The sequence below is a fragment of the Plasmodium vivax genome, chromosome 12, assembly GCF_000002415.2.
Source record: "Plasmodium vivax chromosome 12, whole genome shotgun sequence".
NCBI classification, from domain to species: domain Eukaryota; phylum Apicomplexa; class Aconoidasida; order Haemosporida; family Plasmodiidae; genus Plasmodium; species Plasmodium vivax.
In genome coordinates, this window is record NC_009917.1 from 1,860,830 (window position 1) to 1,878,082 (window position 17,253).

Sequence of the window (17,253 nt, forward strand, 5' to 3'; positions counted from 1 at the left end):
AATGTGCAAATTAATTTTTTTTTTTTTCCCGATAAGGTAATTAAATTTGGGGGCTCCCCCCTCCGAGCACAGGAAATAATGTACCCTCTAAGTATTACGTACCTACGTATGCATTTTTATATTTGTATGCCCCCGTTTCGTTTTGCTTCCTTTTTTTCCCCTCATTGCGGCCTCCATGTTGCTTTATCCCCCCAACTCTACCTCAAACGAGGAGAGCGCTTTGGGAATACGGCGCGCAAGCGAGAGGGAGTTCGCCGGCCATATCTTCACAAGAAAATATTCAGCCCCATTGTAACGACCACGCGATACGCGCGCATATAAGAGGATTGTTCGCTTTTCCCATTTTGTGCGTTACGTTTTTTTGGCATCTCCACCACGGGGAGTTGCCTCTTTTGCGTTTGAGCGGCCGCTCCGTTATTCTGTTCGCTTGCAAGCGGCATTCATCGTCCCACGTTTTTTTTTTTTTTTTTTAACCTCATGAGGAAAAACTTTTCGCAATTTTTTTTTCCAAACCACATGAGCTTTGAAAATCAGAGAAGGCTTAAACAACCGTTTGGCTTTTCATTTCATTTTAAATTCGCTCTTTTAACATAACGCAAAAAAAAAAAAAAAAAACATTGCAAAGTAAAGGAAGAGGGGTAGAGGCCGTTCGTTCATTTTTGCGCTTTCCGTTTTGCTTCCCCTTTTGCGAACTTTTTCTCACCCTTTTGGCATAGTACGCCCCATCGAATTGTACCAAAATAGATACCACCAAGTAGTTCCCCCCTGACCTGCTATTCAAAATGGGAAAATTGTAAGTTTGCCGAGAGCATTGTGAAGAGGGGGGAGATAGCTAACACTGTTTAGGAATCATTTTGGTGCGATGATGATGGCGCATTTGTGTTATGCTTTGTTGGCAACCCCTCCACTCGCATACCGCTACCCAGTTTGCAATTCTTACGTGGCCTAACGAGTGCATACCCAAAGAACGCACTTTGCTTTGCCCATCTCTGCTTGTAGATTGCATGCATCTGAGCGGGGGAATGTGCTAACCCCCCATGTGAAGCAGCTGATATAGGTGCCACCTAGCACACCTGCGCACTTACGTGTTCTCTTCATCACCCCCATTTGCTTCTCCTCCCATTTGCTTCCCCCCCCTTTGCAGACTGAAGCCAGGAAAAGTTGTTATCATGCTGAATGGACGTAGAGCGGGAAAGAAGGCTATAATTATAAACACGTATGAAAGCCAAACGAGGGAGAGACCCTACAGCTATTGCCTCGTCGCGGGAATAGAAAAGCACCCACTGAAGGTCACCAAAAAAATGTCTAAGAGGAAAATCATGAAGAGATCTAAAGTTAAGGCGTTTGTAAAGTACATTAACGTGAATCACATTCTCCCAACGAGGTAGGCGGGAAAAGGAGCGACCAAAGAAGGAGCGGCGAAAAAAGCGTGTGTGCGTGTTGGGGCGCCATGCGCAGGGGAGCCCGCTGCAACTGCTGCTATGCATAAACCCGCCCGTGTGGCTAACACTGCATGGAAACCCCTTTTCATTTGCCGCAACTCGGCTTCTTCCCCCCCCGTCCTGCAGATACCAAGTGGCCAACGACTTTGACATCAAAAGCTTAGCCTCGGACGACGTCTTAAGATCCAAGAATAAAAAGAAGGAAGTGAAAAAGTTGGGAAAAATGTTCAGAGATAAGTAAGTTTGCACGTTTTGCTCCCCCCAATTGGTTTGTCCGTGCGTTGAGTGTGCGTTTCTTTGCACGCCCCCCATTGGATGGTAGTGTATACAGTTTAAGGATGCACCCCTGGTTGGTTGGCTTACTGCCTGACCTTCTGACCGACTGACTTACTGATGGACTTTTTTTTTTTTTTTTTTTTTCCCCTGGCAGATTCCTAGACCCAATTAACAAAAAAACGGGAGAAGTTTCCAAGGACATTTCATTTTTGCACAAGAAACTATACTTCTGAGTTTACTTCACCTTTGTGCAATTTGCTTGATTTTTTTTTTTTTTTTTTTTTTTCGCATTTTGCACGTCGCGCATATTGTGCCATTATTTTAATTCCATGTGATAAAGAACAACAAAGGCGTTGCATGCGTAGTTAAGCATTGTAAGATAAGACACACGGACGTGGAAACTAACGAGTGAGTTGTGAAGCTGCTCGGAGTGTTAAAAAAGGAAATTTATTCAAAATGGGAAAGAAAAGAAAGAGGTTTAATTGACATTACGTACAAATAGGGGGAGGGGACTTTTTCCCCCCCTTTTTTACTCTTTTTTTTTTTTTTCTTTTGGAGACCCCGCCAAGTGTATACCCCCGTTCCGCACGCAGCCACTCCGTTGCCCCCTGCGATTTGTTCCGTTTCGGCTTCTTCTCAAATTTGCCATTAAAAAAGGTAATTAAAATGGTTAACATATAGGCGTATGCGTACATTGGGGTTATTATTGTAAGAATCAGGAAAAAATTAAAAAAAAAAATACATATGTGTGCACTTTGGAGGAGTAAAAAAAGACGCTTCCATGGTAAAAAAAGAAAGGAACAATATGGGTTAAAAAAAAGAAATCATATGGGTAAAAAATAAATAAACAAAGCAAGTTAACCAAAGAGCACAGCGCGTATGTATATGTGGAGATCAAATGGCCAACCGCAGATAAGTTAAAAAAAAAAAAAGGGGGTGGGCTTACTTAAGCGTTGGGTGTAGGGTAGAAAAAACAAACGTGGTTTAAAATGCGTCAACTGAAAAGCAGTTCGAATTATGTAAAAGGCTTCATCTGCGCAAGCGCAGGCAGGTTGGGGTGTACCCCTCACACGCATTGTATACAGTAATACACACACGCGGGTACAGGACGGACGGCGTGGCGAGGTTTGCGCCAGTCCCCATGAGTCACCTGCGAAAATGACTTCCCTCATTTGGTTAGTGCACTCTGTTGTTCTGGGTGGTACGGGTCATGCGTACCGGGGGGTTCTCCGTTCGACGTCTTTGTTTTAGTGCTTTTTTGGCTTCTTTTGGCTTCTTTTCCATTTCGCTTCTTTTCCCTTTCGCTTATCTCTTTTCCCACTCGCCTAACCGTTTAGGCAGTACTTCTCTATAAACTCGTAAAACATGCGTGCCTCTCCGGGGCTGTCCATGGCAAAGGCAATGGCCTTAAGAGTGCTTATCAAGCGAATACCTATGACCTTGGGGGACTTCAGCAAGTTCTGCTCCGACTCTAGTAACGACTCGCAGCTGTTTCTATGAAGTATACAATTTATGTCATTGAATTTGATGACTCGAACTTTATTGTCTAGGGATAACTCAAAACATCTTTCCTTGAGAAAGATTTTAAAGTGGCACTGAATTTCATTACCATCTGGAAAGGCCACTTTAATTGAGTTTCCATTTTTGTACTTGTCGATCCAGCTCTCCAAGGTCCAGTCGTCGTAGTCTCCGTATATTTCCCTGGGGTCATATTTATATATATCTATGCTCGACTTGCTGTTTTGCAAGTCGTTGTTAATGCAGCACAGTTTGTTTCCCATGTTGAGCGTTTGGGGGGGCGCGCCCAGGTGGGGAGGGACCAACCGAATTAGTGAACGGAAAAAATGGGGGCGTGGCAAGGTGGAAAACTTTACACCTATCGTGCAACCCACCAAAAAAAAAAAAAACGAATCGAAGTGTTTTCGGGAGAATTGGGGCTGTGACTAACCAACCGCAGTTTCGGTTCGTGCGCGAGTATGTATAAACCGCATAAATATATTTCTATACGCGCACGTGCACACAAGCTGTGGGGAAACCAGCTCTGCGTTAAAATAGAACAAACGGGAAGGAAGAAAGATTGGTTAAAGGTAAAGAAAAAAAAAAAAAAAATGGATTAAATTAAAGAAGAACAATTGTATAATCGCTTAACAAATAAAAAAAAAAAAAAAAGATTTAATGGAAAAACCCTTTTCCCTTTTTTTTCTTTTTTTTTTGCTTTTTTTTTCTTTTTTTTTTGATTTCGCCCTGCCCGTGGGTTTTCCAAGTGGCAAAAAATGCTTCCGACAGAACATGAACAATTTTTGCAATCACGTGCGCAAAAGGGGAGGGGAACAAGTTAATGGCAAAAAAAAAAAAAAAAGAAACAAAGAAAAAAAAAGAAAAAAAGGAACGGAAGAAAGAGCGTAAATCACTTCTAACGTGAACAAATCTTCCCGTTTACGTTAGTTACACCCCCAAACAAATTGCACGAATTTTTCTGTTCGTTACACAAATTGTGATGCCAGAAGGAAAGGCAAGGCTGAAAAATACAACTTTGCCGAAGCAAAAAGGGGCTCTTCAGAATTTGCCTCCGCGACCCAGCAGTCGTAGTGGCAAAAGGCAAAGCACGAAACGTACATATGTGCAACATGTGTACCGCGGGGGGTAAATACACATATGTATACACTTATATATATATGTATATATACATTTATGCGTGCTAGGTGTGCCGCCCCTATGGAGGTGAATTTATTTCGCTGCGCCCCTAACTGGGGAAACACCCCTCTGCTTATGCGTACGTTACGTTGCTGTATTGTACTGTGCTGTAGTGTAGTGTACTATACTGTACCGCGCCGTGCCGCACTGTTCTGTTCTGTGCTGTGCTTTTCTGCGCATGCCATCCCGGTGGGCGAACATGTGGCCTAAACGGAAGGGAGTTATACTTCGATGAAAGGAAGTTCCATCAAGCTGCAACTTTTTGTGCGTTTTTTTTTTTTTTTTCCTAAATTTACCTGACTTGTTCAGAAGAAAAAAAAAATTGGTACACCTTTCTTATGAACAGGTCATAATTAAATGGAAAACCAAAGTTGGCTAACATGGCTATACAGTTCGTTTCGCTTAAAAATACAGGATGTTTTTTTAAACTTTTTTTGGCACACGTTGGGGGAAATGAATGCGGAGAAGAGGAGGAAAACAGGTTTTATTTTCCTCGCAATGTTGGAAGGTCCTTGTGGCGCGCTCCCCCCACAAGCACACGCGTTCGCACATGTACGAATACGCATATGCAGCAAATTGTCGCAGGAGAATGTGAACACGCGAGCCAACAACGCGGAACTATCTCGCCACGTGGACGGAGGGGGGGGCAGAAATCAGGAAAAGAAAACAACGCCAACTGGTTATACTCTCAAAATGTACAAACATTTTTCGTTTTAATTTTAAAAAAATTAATAAAACTGCATATCGAATTGGGAAGAAGCGTGATGCACATGGCAAATGCCGCGTGACACATGCCGCGCGACACATGGCGCATTTGTGCTCACTCGTTGGTCCGTTTAATATCCCCATTGCTATTAGCACTGTTGTTGGTTTGTTCTTTTCTGCCATTCGAGGCATCGAGCACGCATGTCCCTCCTGCGTGTAGCCAGTGAGAAGTGTCCGCGGGTGGAACCAATTCGTCACTGCTGAAGGGTCGGGGAGGGAGAAATAGCAACGCAAAAGAGTACATGCATGTGTAAATGGTCATAATATGGGCACGTATTTATTCCCCCTTTTCGCAGCATTGTTTTGAGGGCAAATGTTCCGTCGTTCACTCCATTCTCCATTTGCGCTTTTTATTTTTCCTGCTTTCTCCCCCTGCGTGCGTATTTTCCTTCATATTTTTCGCTTCAGCTGTGGTGAAACGTGGTACTCAAATGAGTCTCTTCCGGGATGTACTTCCTCACACAACTTGTCACTAATTTTGAAACCTTCGCATGTTACACGATCGTCAATGGGTCTGCGTGCTACGTGTTGAGTTTGGCTCTTCTGGGGGCCTTTTCACGGGACTATAATCACGCCATCATACGAGCACACACAGGCACAAACATATGTAGGTACATGAGTATGGGCTTACCTTGCTCGCACATCACTCCGGTGTGTCTTTCTGCGGGTCTTCGGCCATCCGCTTACCCCTGGTGTAGATGTTTTTCCCCTGCCTCTGTAGGTCCCTCAACTTACGGCTAGCTATTTTAAACAATGCGCTTTCGAACTTGCTGCGGTCTATGCTACCCCTTGCCCTTTGGCACCTCTTCACTTTTTCTTTATTTTCCTTTTCTGCTTTTCCCGCTAGCTGATTATTCCTCCCTTTGTCATTTTTCCTTTTGCACCTTTCGTTGCACCTTTCGTTGCACTTTTCGCTGCACTTTTCGCTGCACTTTTCGCTGCACTTTTCGCTGCACTTTGGTTGGTTTTTGTTCTTTTCATTTGGGAATTTTTCATTTGGGAATTTTTCATTCGGGAATGCTTTGCCTTGGCAGCTCAAGGACGCCGTCGTGGAGGTCATGGACACTTCGTGGTTTTCAAAATTGTAAAAGTGGACGCTGCTTCTGTTGCTTCTGCTGCTGGTGGTGAGGCCACCGTTGGTGAGGCCACCGTTGGTGAGGTCACCGTTAGTGAGACCATTGCTGGTAGTGCCACTTCCAGTGCCGCTTCCACCGCCGCTACCACCGCTGCTCCTGGCATGGTGGCTAACCTCGGACGGGATAGCGCGCGCGGGGGCCGCTCTTCTGTTCTGACTTTTGCCCCCAGTGGTGCCCACCCCGTTCACCCCGTTCACCGCGTTCATCCCGTTCACCGCGTTTACCCCGTTCATCGCGTTCACCCCATTCACCCCGTTGTGGAATTTCGCAAGCTCGCCCCTATACAGGGCATTAAAGGGGAGACTACCACCGAGGTCTGCTCTACTCGCTGCACGAGTGTCCTTCTCCAAATTGTGCGTCTCCAGCTTTGCCTTCTCCTGAGGCACTCCACTGTTGTCTACCCACCCCTGGTTTTTGAAGTACCTGTTACAGTCATGAAACAAAATTTGGGTATCTAAAATGACATCCAGGGGGGTCATTTTATTTTCTATTTTTTTTAGCACATAGCAGCACTGACAAAGCATCAACTTTTGGAGTTCCTCTCGGTTCAAATTTTCTATTAAATATTTGAACAGGTAGAAATGGCTCCCGTTATTTTTCTTCTTGCAAGAGTTCATGCTGTGCAGACCATCATGGGGGGGTAGACCATCATGGGGGGGTAGACCACCATGGGGGGGCAGACCATCATGGAGGGGCAGGCCATCATGGAGGGGCAAACCATCATGGGTGGGCAGACCACCATAGGTGTGCAGACCACCATAGGTGTGCAGACCACCATAGGTATGCAAACCACCATAGGTATGCAAACCACCATAGGTGTAACTGCGCCTTAGCCGGGAGCTGTAATCGCTGCAGTGCAGTTTCGGTTCATCCCCTTTTTTCGTGGCGGCTTGGTCTGTTCTGTTTAAAATGTCGTTTGTCCTTTTTTTTAAAAATTCCCTCCTGTGGAAATTGCAGAAGTGGTCATACGTCAGGTTCTTATTTGGGCCTCTATGCTCTGTGATGAAGTTGTAGGAAATGTTGATGAGTTCCTCCTCTAGGGTTGCCTTCCTGGGGGGGGGTCTGCCCTTGGCACTGCTCTCATCGCGGTTGCGAAGCAAATCGTTACGATGCTCATCGTTGTTGTGAAGCAAATCGTTGTTGAGAAGCAAATCGTTCTGCGGTTCATCCCGGTTGCGAACCTCATCGCTGCTGCGCAGCTCACCATTTGCTCCGCCCTGACGCTGGCCGCTCTCCCTCTTGGCCACCCCCCTGGAACCGCTGTACATGTTATACGGGATGATGTAATTCTTTAGTTTCAAGTAGTTGTAGTATCTGCACAGAATTTTTCTAATTTCGCCATTTTGCGTGTCGACCCCCTGTTTGTCGTTAGCGCGGGGGGGGGTGCCCTCCGCCCGGTGGTCCGCCTTTTGGTCCGCCTTCATCTCGCTGCTATCACCGCTGCTCTTGCTACCGCCGCTGTTTTTCCCCTTCTCTTCGGCGATACCCTTCTCATCTATGGCCCTCGCAAAGTGACCATTCGCGGAGTCCCCCTTACCTCTGCCGTAGTGACTGTTCATACTGTTGGGAAGCGCTCCTTCGCCCCGCACCCCCTTACTCTCTTCCTCCTTGGTAAGAGCGCGGTTGCCCCCATCTGCCATCTTCGCGCTATTCACGGCGTACTGCCTTATGTACGCATAGCAATACAGGTTAAGCATATACTCGTGCACGTTTTTTTTTTTCTTGTTTAAACTGTTCAGGTAGTTTTTCAAAGATTCGTAGTTTCCTTTGAAGCTCTTGGTGAGGTCGCCTATGTGAGCGATGTCTTGGTAGATGCCGCCCTTGGCCGACGCGCTGTGGGCGGGGGGTTGCGCCACGCGTTGCAGCCCATCCTCGGAGTATCTGCCATCCTTACAAAAAAGACTATCACTTTGGTTGCCGCCTTGACTGCCCCCGTCTTCCCCCCGCTGCTGGTTCAAAATGTGCAGAACGCAATACCTGCACTTTTCAAATTCTTTCTTGTCTACATGGGGGAGCTTGGCGAAATGCTGCAGGAGAAGCTCCTGGTACTTCCTAATAAGGGCAGCGGACTCGTCTTCATAATTCTGGTTAACGGCTAAATTGGGGTTCATCTGTTCCCTTTCCGTTTGATCATTTTTATGTGCTTCTTTCATTTCTACGTTGGCTCCTTTGCAGGGATATTCTTTTTCATGTGTGGAGGGGACATGATTGGAGCCGTTCCCGGAATGGTTTGAAGGTTCATTCTTAAAGCTGCTCAATTGGATAAACTCGTTTTTCCCCTGTGCATTCCTACTCACCCTACTGCATAGTTCATTTTCCGCACTGGCAGATGTGGTGGGGCAATTTGAGGGGAAGTTTCCCCCATAGCTTGAGTGGTCTCTATTTTTGGGTGCTCTCTGTGGATCTCCTTTTGCCTTATTCAGGCTAACCTGCGTTGTGGCGTCTCTCTTGGTTGGCTTCTTTGGCTTCTGCATCTCGGCGGTGCACCGGCGGTCATACGGGGCGGTGCGCCCCCTGGAGTTGCCTCCCTGCTGGTCCTCCCGCCCATCATGGGTGTTACGCGCATCGGCGTTATGAGAATGGGTGTTATTAGAATCGGCGTTATGTGCATCGTTGTCATGAGCGTCCGCCTTATGAGCGTCCGCCTGATGCGCACCAACGTTGCCTTCACCATGCTGGTCGGCCGCCAGATGGTCTACCTCCAGATGGTCTGCCTCCAGGTGGTCTCCCTCCTTCCCCCCGTAGGTCACTCCCCTTTTCGAACACGCGCGAGTGCACACAGGCAGTACTTTCCCCTTTTCGTGGCCTCCATTCCTATCCTCTGCTGGGACTTTAGCGGGCTCATTTTTCTTGCCGTTCATGTACTGCTTATTAACGCACTTAATAAAATTTGTTAAAACGTTTCTGTCAATTATATCTTTTATGTTGTGGGCCCTCCTGGGGGGGGCGTTGAAATTTTTTTTTTTTAGGAGAGCAACTCTGGTCCTGCTTTCATCCGCGCGGGGTTGCGCTCCGTTTAGGTTAACCCGATCAATGATGTCTTCGGCGTGGTCGTAGGGGGGGTTTCCGGGGATGCCCGGGTGGCTTCGGCTGTCCGGATTGCCTTGGTTGACTGCACTGCCTTGGCTGCCTTGACTGACTGCACTGGCTTGGTTGCCTTGACTAACTGTACTGGCTTGGTTGTCCTCGCCTCCTTCGCCTCCTACGTTCCCCCCGTTTCCTCCCCCTCCTACACCTCCTCGGCTCCCCCCGCTGCTACTCCGGAGGCCCTTCTTCACCCCGCCCGCGCTTTCCTTGCACGCCTGCTCTCCATTTCTCCTAAGCGATCTCTCCGAATGAACATCCCGTTTGATTCTTTTCCTTACGTGGTTTGCACCTCCCATGTTATTGGCATCACTCCCACTGCTGGGGGTGCGCCTGCTTCGATTTTTTCCCCTTTGTCTGCACTTCCTTTCTCCCCTTTTTTGGTTACCCAAGGGCCCCGAGTTCTGTTTATTCACAGAGTCCGCATTAGTTCCCTTCGGAGTGACATGCCTAAGTTGGTAGCATCCAACAGAGGGTTCATTTTGAAGATCCTTTCCATCCATTTCGGGAGTCCCCCCCTGGCTTTGCTCACAACTTTGGTTGTTCTGCTGGAGGGTCTCCTCTTGTGGCTGTTCTGTGTCTATTTCCCCTTTACCTGAGGGTTGCTCATTCGTTAGGGGTTCTTTGGGCGCATCGCCTGCACAGTTGGGGGCATCCATACCTGTGGTGTCTACAGTTTGTTCACCCCTGTTTGGATTTTCCTTTTTTATTTGATCGGATTGGAGAGTGTCTCTTGGGAGGAGGGCTTCGTTAAGCGACTCTGCATTTCTGAGAAATACCTGCAGGTCGACGCGCATCTGTCTCATGTCTTTACGCGTTCCATTATTTGCCTCTACTCCTTTTGCACAGGTGCTTCTTTTTTCTGCATCTAGACAGAGGGGAATCGTTTCGTTGCTTTCCTTTACATTCGGTTGATTCCTCTGTTTAACTCGTTTCGCGCTGCACCGTTTGATTTTTCCAAGCAGAGTTTTGCCTTTGCTTTGCTTGCCTTTGCTATGGTTGCTGGTCTCTTTGGATTTCTCCTCGTCTATCACTTCGTCTCTCTCTTGGTCTCTCACTTCGTCTCTCACTTCACCCTTCCCTTCGCCCTTCTCCTCCGTACTTGCCGTGCACTTTTGCGAAGATACGCTTCCACCATTGGTGCAACTCTTTCGCGCGCAGCTTTGGACCAGTTTCGCCTTGCTGTTCAGGTTAATTTTGATTTCGCCCTTCCCGCTTTCGTAGTTAATGGACCGCGTGCGAGACATGCTTTTGATGTTCCTAATGATTTTCCTCTCTTTGCACGTGCGGTCGTCGTCGGGGGGTTCCTTCCCGCTTTTGCGCGGGTTCGGCAGTTCCTCACTTTGGTTCTGCTCCATCATTTTGCGGTGCGGTGAGGAAAGAGGCGAAAGAGGCGAAAGTGGCGAAAGTGGCGAAGGAGGCGAAGGAGGCGGTTATGCTGGAGGCTGCTATCTGGGCAGTGGTGCCGTCTGGTCGAACTCCCTACCAGTTGGGCCGCACACACGCATGCACTCACCGGAAGCCTTCACCCCCCCCCTTGCGCGCTTCAATGCAAGTTTCTCAAAAAATTAAAATGAAAAAATTTGAAAAAGGAGAGTAGGAAAGGCTCTGACAAGGAACAACTCGCCTTGGGGCAAAAAACGCAAAACTGTTATACAAAAGTGCATGCACAGGAAAAGGGGGGGAGGCAGAATTCACCAACAGGAGAGCACTTCCAACGGGGGAAGCAAATCAGTGTAGCGAAAATATAATACAAATGAAAGAGGTGAGGTTACAAATGAAAGAGGCGAGGTCCACCTGCATACGAACGGAGGAACTTCCCGCGGGAGGTGTGTCTCTTCGGGGGGGGAACAAAACAGTACACAGATATGCGAAGGTCGAAGGGGGGGAGCTTCCACTCTGCAAACGAATAATGTTACAAAGAGGAAGACGCTCCAAGTGGAAGAATGTCCAAAAAAAAAAGTCGACGCAAATTTTATTCCTTATATTTGCACAATTGGGGGGGAAGATTTAATTACTTGTGAGTCGCTCAAATCTACCCAATTTTTTTCACAAAAAGGAGTTTTAATTTTTTATCTTTTCAATAGTATGTTTTGTTGCATATAAGAAGGGGGGGGAAGCGGCGAAACGTTGTGCCCTTCTTTCATACGCACATTTGAACCAAATGGCAGATTATATCCCGCGGATATGTAGTGTGAAAATGCAGCGAAATAGGTGGTGAACTGGTGAATGGCTTCACTCTGCGGGGAAGAAGCACACGCAAGTGCAGGCGATGGGAATGGCCGCCCCATACATGTCATCGTATTCCTTGGCTTAAACGATCTAGGGGCATGCATCACCCACCGCTCAGCTTTTGCAAATCCACGTAGGTGAAAAAAGGAAAAAAAAAAAAATTAATACAGTCTACACAACATTTCTGGTGCAACACAAGGCTCATCACAATGTGTCATTCGCACAGGAAAAAAAATGAATGCATAGCGTGTGTGGGGGGGAAATCAAAGAACGTGCAACTTCAGTTGTGAAACAGTTCCACATGGTTGCAGTGGAAATGGGGGTTATTCGCTGGGTGTTGTGCCACAGATAATATTGTAAAGCAGATTGGGTTATTTTTTCACTTATTTTTTCGCTTATTTTTTAACTTATTTTTTTTTATTTATTTAATTATTTTTTTTTTTTAATTTTTTTTTTTTTTTTTTTTTTTGGCTGTACTGCTGTGGGAAAATGGCTTGGCAAAGTGGGTGGCAGCCGCGTGGTAGGCTGCTGCCAACTCGCTCTGGCGCGCACAAGCAGGCAATGAAAAAGCTACAGTGAGTGGTTGCTCTTGTGTGGGCGCAGTTGACAAACGAATTGAAAAAATTGAAAAAATTGAAAATTTTGAAAAATTTGAAAAAGGTGAAAGAGGTGAAAGAGGTGAAAGAGGGGGACAAACGCGGAAAAGGAGAAAAACGAAAAAAGGAAAACGCGAAAAACGAAAAAACGAAAAAACGAGAGAAGATACAAAGTGGGCAAACCGCGGACCAACCCGTCGCGTGCAAGTGGCACTTTCAGTTTTGACCGAGGACACACCTATAGACACATGTGGCACGCAGGCATATTGCTCCCCCCGAAATTGCTGAGCATGGGTGAACTGTGCATGCGCGTGATGCGACGCGCGTTAGCCCCTGCGGAGCAGAGGGGGAAGCAAGGGGTACACGGGGCCTACATGTAGGAGGTGGTAGGCTAGCGGTTGGTTAGCAGTTCCGCGGTTGAGCGGTTGAGCGGCTGAACAGGGGAAGAACAAACGAGGGAACAACAGTTGCGGAAAAAAGCATGCGCACCAGTAACTTCCTACATGGCCAAAAAAAAAAGAACCGTTTCGCCCGCACAAAATGTAAAGGACTCACCTTGCGGGGTTTCTTTCCACTTCCAGTAGTTCACCCTTCCGTTGCGCCTTTTTATTTTTTTTTCTACCCCTTTTGCATTCGTATTACTCTGCATGCGACAGACCCGTATGCTATGCTATGCTATGCCGTGCGCTATCTCGCACGCGCTGTCCCGCGTCGCCCACTTGGCACAACATGTTAATGGCCTCGTTAGTGACCGCACTGTTAAAAGGCCAAATAAACGGGTGAAGGGAAAAAAAAAAAAAAAAAAAATAGCGTATTCCTTTTGCAGATAGGAAGAGTGAAAAACGTTCGTTCCGTGCCCCTCTGGAGGTCACCCCTTCGCGTGATTTTTTCACACCTCATTTGGTTCACCCTCCGTGCAACGGGAAGAGTGGTGAAAGGCGAAAAGGGAGTTACCTTTTATGCCTCTTTCTTTTAGCGCCAGTAAAATTTCTTTTTTTTTTTTTCCTCATCTTCAATGTGGTTACAGCTGCAGTTGTGGTTGCGTATTTTGTTGCAACAACGACTGTACACTGTTTTGGGCTCCGTAGCATTGCCCCCTTCCCCCCCGTTCACTGTTTTTTTTTTTTTTGCATGCACGGATGGCCGCTGAAGTGGCGCATTTTTTATTTCCACGCTGCGATTATTCCGCGCACGGAAAAAAAGAAGTAACGCATGAACGATCAAAAGAGTTCTTTTTTTCATCCCTTCGGTTAAGCAGTTACATTATATGTCCCTTGTTTTGGTCCAAAATAGCAGGACGAGTTAGCATTATTCTTTGCCCCTTTTGCAGCACACGCGGGGGGTGTAGTGATGTAGGTTTGCTGATATATGGTATATGAATTTTTTTTTTTTTTTTTTTTTTTTTTTCCAGAAGGTGTATTCCGGCGCCTTCACACATAAGTTAACCACGTGGAGTTTAATCGCCCCAAAGGATGGGACGCCTCCAAACGGTTGCTCATCAGTGTAACTCCTGAACGCGCGAAAAAGCAGACCACATGGAAAGCTCAGCTGCATGTGTGGAGCCACACGGAGGAATACGCCGCTTAAACTTGTGGGTGACTACATCTTTATGCTTCTTCCTTTTTCACCCACGTATGAAACTTCCCCCCACGCATAAACAGGGTGTGCATCAACCCGTAAAATATGACCAAGCGCTCCTTTTGCGCGGAAAGTAATCCTCCATTGGGAAGGGCACTACTGCCAAGGAGTTCCTCCCTTCACGGCACACTTGTTAGCATCTCACGAAAATGCAAAAATGCAAAAATGCGAAAATGCGAAAGTGTGAAAATGCGAAGATGCGAAGATGCGAAAGTGTTAATTACGGCGCACCATGTGGTGAAGCGAAGAGAACGAGCGAGGTACACCCACGCGCTGGTTGAAAAAAAAAAAAAAAAATTGGGAAATTGTGTAAAAAAATGCACAAACTGTACAAATTTTGCAACATTCGCGGGATTCCCTAAAATGAGGAAGAGAGTACCCCCTCCTGCGCGTATACCCTCCGAGGGGCAAAAAAAAAGGAAAAAAAAAAGGCACAGGAGCCGCTTTATAAATGAGAAACGTAACTTTCCCGCTACTTACGCGCATGCACATGCATACACACCGGTTGGCAATCGTGCAAAGATTTAACAAACAGGTATTCACATAAGAAAGGAGAGGTTAATTGGTGAGAGGAATAACAGGGTGATCTTTAACTGCACACGCATTAGGGTGGACAGTTCCTCTACACAACGTCACTTGATACAACTGCTAGGGCTGAAAATCTGTTGTCATCTTCGCACTTTTCTATGAACTTTTTTTGTATTACACTTCCCGTGTCCTGCAGTTGCGGTGGGAAGGGGGGGAAAAATAATTGAAAAGCGTGGTGCGTCCGCCTGTCGGGCGAAATCCGATCGGAGTTGTACCCCTGTTGGAGTGTTTGTACAGTCGCGTCTGCACACTCGCGTCTGCACACTCGCGTGTGCCAGGAGTGGGTCAATTCATTACGTATTTGAAACTGGCCGGAGTTGTCGGGCAGTGAATAACGGGATGGTCCTTCCTTCCGTCCTGCACGGGAAAACAAGGGGAATCGCGGGGCGCTCATTTGGCTGCAAATCGCTACGCTGGAAAGGTGGGTGAAGCGGGGGAGGCTTACCAGCTCGACGAGCCTCCCGTCAATTTCGAGAAAGACGATGAAGTGGGTGTCAACCTGGGGAAAAAAAAAAAAAAAAAAGATAAAAAAAAGAAAATAAAAAAAATAAAAAAAAAAAAAGTAACATTTTTCATTTCCACCATTTGGGCATCTTTCCAATCTGACGTAGTTTTATTTCCCCCCCCAAAAAAAAAAAAGTTTCGCCTTACGTCTATGTCATCCCCCGTGCCGGAGGACTTTCCGGAAAATTCGTGATGAAGCAGTTCGATGCTCTTGTTCACTTCGAATTCCTGTAAAGGGGGGAGGCGCGGAGGGGAGAGATAGCGCATATGGGTGTAACCGCTCAAAGGGAAGCAATGCCCCATATGGGTGTAACCGCTCAAAGGGAAGCAATGCCCCATATGGGTGTAACCGCTCAAAGGGAAGCAATGCCCCATATGGGTGTAACCGCTCAAAGGGAAGCAATGCCCCATATGGGTGTAACCGCTCAAAGGGAAGCAATGCCCCATATGGGTGTAACCGCTCAAAGGGAAGCAATGCCCCATATGGGTGTAACCGCTCAAAGGGAAGCAATGCCCCATATGGGTGTAACCGCTCAAAGGGAAGCAATGCCCCATATGGGTGTAACCGCTCATAGGGAAGAATTACCTGGCCTCGTTTCTCGGGCGACATGTCCTTCACCTTGTCGAAAAAATTGGCCAAGAGGGAGTCCTTGTCTTAAAGGGGGAACATAAAAAAAGGGGGGCGGCGTGTCACATGATGGGTTTCCGCAGCAGAAGTGAGCAGCAAATGTCGGGGGCAATTCTCGGGAGCAAATGGCAGAAGCAAATGGCAGAAGCAAATGGCGGAAGCAAATGGCGGAAGCAAATGGCGGAAGCAAATGGCAGAAGCAAATGGCGGAAGCAAATGGCGGAAGCAAATGGCGGAAGCAAATGTCCGAAGCAAATGTCGGAGGCAAATGTCGGAGGCATTACCCAGCTCGAATTTATTCTTTAAATTTCCGTAGAGGTGGAAAAGGGCCACCGTTCCGCAAGAATTCGGAACAACCTTTTTTTTTTGAGGGGGAGGGAAACACATGCAAAAGGAGAGGAAAAAAAAAAAAAGATAAATTCGCAATGATAGTTCTTAAAATGGGGATACAAACTTGCCCAGGCGCTTTTCCACGTGAATACAAAAGGGACTATCGAGCGAAAAGGGGGGGATATCCTTTGAGGGCAAAAATAATTTACCTGTTTTATGAACCAAATATTGTCAATGTTTTGTTCAGCACTTCCATCGGTTGCAGCATTGGGGGTGACCTTTGGGTGGTTAGCGCAGCGGTCCAAAAGATGAAAAAAAAAAGGGAAAAAAAAATGGGAAAAAAAAAAAATGCAAAATTGGAGCGGCTTACATAAGTAGCGGCACGATCACAAGTCGACCACACACGTGTCATTACCATGCCTTCTTTCAGGGGGTACAACAGTATTATTGCATGCACAGGTTGCGGGATCTGTCAGCGGAGGGGACGTGCAACAAAAAAAAAAGAAAATGTTCTACGTAGAAATTTGTGATGCACAGGGGGATTGTAAAATTGCGCCTTCTTCCACATCGAAGAAATGTGCATGCTCTCTTAAATTCATAAGTGCCATGGGTACTCCCCTTCCACGTCACCCATGAGAGGCCACGTACCATATCTAATAGCTCCGCGTCAAACCCGTAGATGTCCTGAAACGCCAACTTTGTCTGCCCAAGTTTGCAGGAGTACAGGTAGAGGGCCTCCGGGTTGGACTCGATGGGAACCCAAACGTTGTTGCGTAGCATTTTGCGGAGCGGGGGGGGATACAGCGCGGCGTATGCTGTGTGGCGTATACCGTGCGGCGTATACTGTGCGGGGTACACCGTGTGATGTTTTTACGCAGAGAAGGCACTGGCGTTGTCCTGCACGTTAGTGCCTCCCCGTTGTGTTGGCTTATATATGTGGACCGTTTTATGGGGGACAAATTTGCTTTCTCTTCATTGAGGTGTGAAATATGTGCACATGAAAAAAGGCGGCGTTTAAAGGGGGTGTTTAAAGGCGGCGTTTAGGGAGGGCAGTATTGTTTTATTTTTATTTCCCTTATTTGTACTACTTTTTTTATTTTATTATTTTTTTTTTTTTTATTCTCCGCGATTTTTCAATTTGTCAACCCCCCGGGAACGCATAGCCAAGTTGGGTGTACAAACAAATGCGCAGAGTGAAAAGGTCGCGAACGAGCAACGTACTTCAAAAAAAAATTTAATTAACAGGTTTGGCGCATGTGCTACACGGATTAAACAAATTCGGTTGAAGCTTCTTTGTATTCCTATTTGTTGTTTTTTTTTCTGTTGTTTTTTTTTATTTT

At 46.7% G+C, this 17,253-nt stretch overlaps 4 protein-coding genes across 4 annotated transcripts, besides 9 other annotated features; 1 reads left to right on the forward strand and 3 right to left on the reverse strand.

The window, feature by feature from the left end:
- The first annotated feature begins 72 nt into the window (after positions 1–72).
- PVX_117420 (60S ribosomal protein L27, putative) lies at positions 73–2,087 on the forward strand. The gene is made up of 4 exons (XM_001615729.1): positions 73–793; positions 1,145–1,384; positions 1,569–1,679; positions 1,873–2,087. The coding sequence occupies exons 1-4, from the start codon at positions 783–785 to the stop codon at positions 1,949–1,951; spliced, it is 441 nt and encodes a 146-aa protein (XP_001615779.1). The 5' UTR covers positions 73–782; the 3' UTR covers positions 1,952–2,087.
- Positions 253–275: a microsatellite.
- Positions 489–521: a microsatellite.
- Positions 2,088–2,387: 300 nt separating the features above from the next.
- Positions 2,388–3,499, reverse strand: PVX_117425 (hypothetical protein, conserved; the record flags this gene model as incomplete). The annotated part of the gene is made up of 1 exon (XM_001615730.1): positions 2,388–3,499. The coding sequence occupies one exon, from the start codon at positions 3,497–3,499 to the stop codon at positions 3,044–3,046; it is 456 nt and encodes a 151-aa protein (XP_001615780.1). The 3' UTR covers positions 2,388–3,043.
- Positions 3,500–5,446: 1,947 nt separating this feature from the next.
- Positions 5,447–5,478: a microsatellite.
- A 105-nt stretch (positions 5,479–5,583) lies between these two features.
- On the reverse strand, positions 5,584–10,758 carry PVX_117430 (hypothetical protein; the record flags this gene model as incomplete). The annotated part of the gene is made up of 1 exon (XM_001615731.1): positions 5,584–10,758. The coding sequence occupies one exon, from the start codon at positions 10,756–10,758 to the stop codon at positions 5,821–5,823; it is 4,938 nt and encodes a 1,645-aa protein (XP_001615781.1). The 3' UTR covers positions 5,584–5,820.
- Positions 5,685–5,706: a microsatellite.
- Positions 6,637–6,679: a microsatellite.
- Positions 7,533–7,582: a microsatellite.
- Positions 9,775–9,825: a microsatellite.
- Positions 10,631–10,655: a microsatellite.
- Positions 10,759–14,059: 3,301 nt separating the features above from the next.
- On the reverse strand, positions 14,060–17,238 carry PVX_117435 (ubiquitin carboxyl-terminal hydrolase, putative). The gene is made up of 9 exons (XM_001615732.1): positions 16,562–17,238; positions 16,329–16,382; positions 16,123–16,191; positions 15,868–15,940; positions 15,542–15,609; positions 15,103–15,183; positions 14,897–14,950; positions 14,749–14,808; positions 14,060–14,581 (listed from the first exon to the last, which is right to left on the reverse strand). The coding sequence occupies exons 1-9, from the start codon at positions 16,691–16,693 to the stop codon at positions 14,486–14,488; spliced, it is 687 nt and encodes a 228-aa protein (XP_001615782.1). The 5' UTR covers positions 16,694–17,238; the 3' UTR covers positions 14,060–14,485.
- Positions 17,228–17,253: part of a microsatellite that runs on past the window's edge.